General features: G+C 35.6%; 1 protein-coding gene across 1 annotated transcript; it reads left to right on the forward strand.

Moving 5' to 3' along the window:
- Positions 1-562: 562 nt before the first annotated feature.
- LOC131623499 (arabinosyltransferase RRA3-like) lies at positions 563-3,123 on the forward strand. Its single transcript, XM_058894506.1, has 2 exons — positions 563-936; positions 1,742-3,123. Exons 1-2 carry the CDS (start codon positions 754-756, stop codon positions 2,852-2,854), a joined length of 1,296 nt encoding a protein of 431 aa, XP_058750489.1. The 5' UTR covers positions 563-753; the 3' UTR covers positions 2,855-3,123.
- The last annotated feature ends 897 nt before the right edge of the window (positions 3,124-4,020 follow it).

Genomic DNA, 4,020 nt, shown 5'->3' on the forward strand with positions numbered 1-4,020 from the left:
GGTGTGAGATTGATTTTTCAAATTTTTCTTTTAAGTTTCTTGATAACAAAATTCTCTTACAATCAAATTGATTGTAAGGCAATCAACAAATCAACAGTATTCAAAACAAGTACCAGAATTTTTTTACGAATCAATCATTCAATCAATGTCTTTAATAATTTGATAATGAAAATTTAAATACAAGAGTTAAAAAGATAAAAAGAGACGGGACACTAAAAATTATTTAGACAGTTCACCACTTCACCGTCCTTACTACTTTGAATAGTTTTTTTTAGTAAATATTATTTAGGAAATTTTATCTTTTTACTATAAAATCTTTTAAGATATTGAAATAACAAAAAAGTAGTAAAACTCTAATTAGGAATTTCTTTTTTTATCATCTTTATTATTTTTTATACAATTTTGTTCTTCTAATTTTAAGTTTGTTTACTCCTTCCGCACTTTTTTAAAGGCAACTTAGATTAGTCCAGTAATAATAATTGAGAGAACAAAAAAGTTGACGCACAATACCATCGGCGGCGTCTGTATAATTAAGACAATATAATATAATATTTTAATCAGAAAATTAAAATCATAACATTGCATTCTGATTTCAACTTGTAATTTCATATAGTACTTTATTTCAATCATCTTTATAATATTCCCATCATGAATTTGAAAGCCTTGTAGCTCAATCTAACCAGTTTCGAAATCCAAGTACTGAATCTCTGAAACACTACCATCTCAATTAAAGGGTTTGAGGTGGTGGATACAATGATTGGGCGAAGAGAAAGAGAAGGGCCCTTGATGCGAAACATCCCTCATTCTCTACGAAAATCTAAGATCCTTACCGCCGTAGTAATTGGCGTTCTTATTGGATGCGTCTTGGCTTTCTTCTTTCCTAATGGCTTCTTGGTGTCTTCATCTATTGCATCCAATCCTCGATCCAAAACCCAGGTTCAATTTTTGTCACAGATTGTAGCTTTTGTGTTTTTCTTTCGGTTTTGCATGTTGGGTATTGTCTTAATTTTTAACGTCTTGCATATGGTTTTCGTTGACTCGAAATTTTGGAAGAAAAAACTTCCTATGTTTTGTCCATTTCTATGATTAAGGATGAAACACTCTCCTGGAACTATGTTTGACAGATGCTTTTGGTTGTTAGATTTGGTTGATACTGTTAAGCTTCTCACATGCAAGGTTTTAAATAACGGTCGCATAAAGGATTTTACGATTTTGGTATGTAATGGTGTAGTTGTGATATTGATTGCGGTCGTCATGGTGGGAATTAACCACAATTTATTTTTCATCATAAAAACGGTGAATAACGGTATCGGTATTGATACCTTGTGATACCGTTTTGTCGAAGCCATTTTCGCGACAATGGACCGTTTTTTAAAACCTTGCTCACACATGCTTAAAAGATAAAGAGGTTTATTGGTGGTTTTCTTGCATAGAACGAGTGTTGTTAAATAGCAGATATAGCGTAGCGTAATTTTAACAAACTACCGTTGTTGTTCCCCGATACGTGATTTAGTATAAAGTGCTGTAAAATAAAGAGTATAACAACACAATGGCACAATAGTGTAGCGAAATTTGTGCGAATTCCAATTTTCAACAATTCGCGATTGATAGCTCTGCATACTACAAAGGCAGATATTTTATACCATGCTCTGCTTTACTGGTTTTTGGTTTATTGGATGAAGTATTCTTCTATGGAAATTGCATAACAGGCATAAGTTTTCTCATGATTTCTTTTTGGCAGGTGAAATCAGCTGAATGTGAATCGTCCGATAGAGTCAACATGTTGAAATCAGAATTTGTGGCGGTATCAGATAAAAATGCTGAGCTGAAAAAACAGGTGAAGGAGTTGACTGAAAGGCTTCGGCAAGCCGAGCAAGGGGAAGATCAGGCTCAAAAACAATTTCTTGCATTGGGTAAACAGGAAAAGGCTGGACCTTTTGGTACTGTCAAAGGATTAAGAACCAATCCTAGTGTTCTTCCCGATGAATCTGTGAACCCGAGATTGGCGAAGATATTGGAGAAACTCGCAGTTAAACGAGAGATCATAGTTGCACTAGCAAACAATAATGTGAAGGAGATGCTCGAGGTTTGGTTCACCAATATCAAGAGAGTTGGTATACCCAATTATCTCGTTGTTGCTTTAGACGACGAGATTTCAAAGTTTTGCGAGTCAAATCAAGTCCCGTTTTACAAAAGAGACCCGGATGATGGTATTGATACTATTGGGAAAGAAGGAGGGAACCACGCTGTCTCAGGGCTAAAATTCCGTATCCTGAGAGAATTTTTGCAGTTGGGATATAGTGTTCTTCTATCAGATGTCGACATTGTATATTTGCAGAATCCTTTTAATCATCTATACCGTGATTCAGATGTCGAGTCCATGAGTGATGGTCATGATAACATGACAGCATATGGCTTTAACGATGTCTTCGACGAACCTTCAATGGGTTGGGCTCGGTACGCACACACCATGAGGATATGGGTTTACAACTCCGGTTTCTTCTATATCAGACCAACCATTCCTTCAATTGAGCTTTTGGATCGCGTCGCAACACGGCTTTCCAACGAGAAGGCATGGGACCAAGCCGTTTTCAACGAGGAACTCTTTTATCCGTCGCATCTTGGTTATGACGGACTTCATGCTGCAAGAAGAACCATGGATATCTATCTCTTCATGAACAGCAAGGTTCTTTTCAAGACAGTGAGGAACGACGCTAACCTCAGCAAACTGAAACCGGTGATTGTTCACGTGAATTACCATCCGGATAAGCTTCCACGAATGAAAGCGGTTGTTGAGTATTATGTTAATGGGAAGCAAGATGCTCTCAAACCTTTCCCTGATGGCTCAGAATAGTAAAACTTGTTTCTATGTCTTAGTTATTCAAAACAGTTTCACAGTACATTTCATTAGTGATAAAGCAGATGTGTAGGGTAAAAACAGATCATTTTATGAGCACGTTACTTATGCTTTTACTTTCATTTTGAGACTGAGTTTTTCCCCTTTCCCTCTTTCTTTATTTTCTGTGGTTTTTCGCATTTGTTCTAGGCTTATCTTAGTCTTACATAAGATTTCTTCTGTAACATTTGTTGTATTTTAAATTAAATTTTTTTATCTTATCTTCATATACACATTGTTAGCAAGCTTGTGTGCAATTTCAGGGATGTTGGAACTTTAGGCAGTGGCATTGAAAAATACATGATATCATAACATTTGTGAAAAATGGAACTTGGAATAAAATTTATATGAAACTTGAGTGTTCTTGGACTATGTATTTTTTTTAATATTGGGAATTGCATAGTATTTATTGTATGCTCATGAAGGATTTATTGCAGTTCAGTATGCATTTACATTTATATACTATTTATTGCATTGCAGCATGCAAAACTACCAAAAATATCAATTAATAAGATTATTTGTGAATGACATGGTATAGCAGAGCAATTATTCGCCAAAAATGTTGAAACATTTTTTAGCATTTGAGGAGTAGCACAAAACAACATCAACTCCTCCAGCGAACCTTTGTAAACCAATTTTTTTAATGGTCAAATATTATCATAAGGTGAAAAAACACAAGAATTGTCAGGTCAACAAAAAAAAAAAAGACAACAAACAACAAGAGACAAAAGAAGATAGAAACAACAAACAATCGAAAATCCGCATAAACCAAACTGCTAGTAGTACACAGCCATCGGAAACACCAAAATCCACAGCACACCTAGAAAGTAGAGGCAAACTAGACACTCGAACCACTATTAGTTTAGACACATGACAGCGTTCTATTGTAGGAGAGGAAAAAGCCACCGAAAACACTAAAATCCACCGCACCCCTAAAAACAAGCTAGACACTCGATTCGCTATTGGTTCAGATCCAGGATAGCGCTAGACACTCTATTTGCTATTGGTTCAGACCCAGAATAGCGCTAGACGGATAGCGTTCAATCGTAAGAGGGAGTAAGAGAGAGGTGTCTGAGGTCTTTGTAAACCAATATATCTATATATCTATGTATAGAAATTTCTTA

The sequence above is a fragment of the Vicia villosa genome, unplaced genomic scaffold, assembly GCF_029867415.1.
Source record: "Vicia villosa cultivar HV-30 ecotype Madison, WI unplaced genomic scaffold, Vvil1.0 ctg.000073F_1_1, whole genome shotgun sequence".
NCBI lineage: Eukaryota > Viridiplantae > Streptophyta > Magnoliopsida > Fabales > Fabaceae > Vicia > Vicia villosa.

What these genes read in the sequence shown, in the direction of transcription:
- LOC131623499 (XM_058894506.1), top strand. Translation starts at nt 754, where the DNA reads ATGATTGGGCGAAGAGAAAGAGAAGGGCCCTTGATGCGAAACATCCCT. An exon ending in ATCCTCGATCCAAAACCCAG is followed by an intron (nt 937 to 1,741) that starts GTTCAATTTTTG and finishes TCTTTTTGGCAG; the next exon opens with GTGAAATCAGCTGAATGTGA.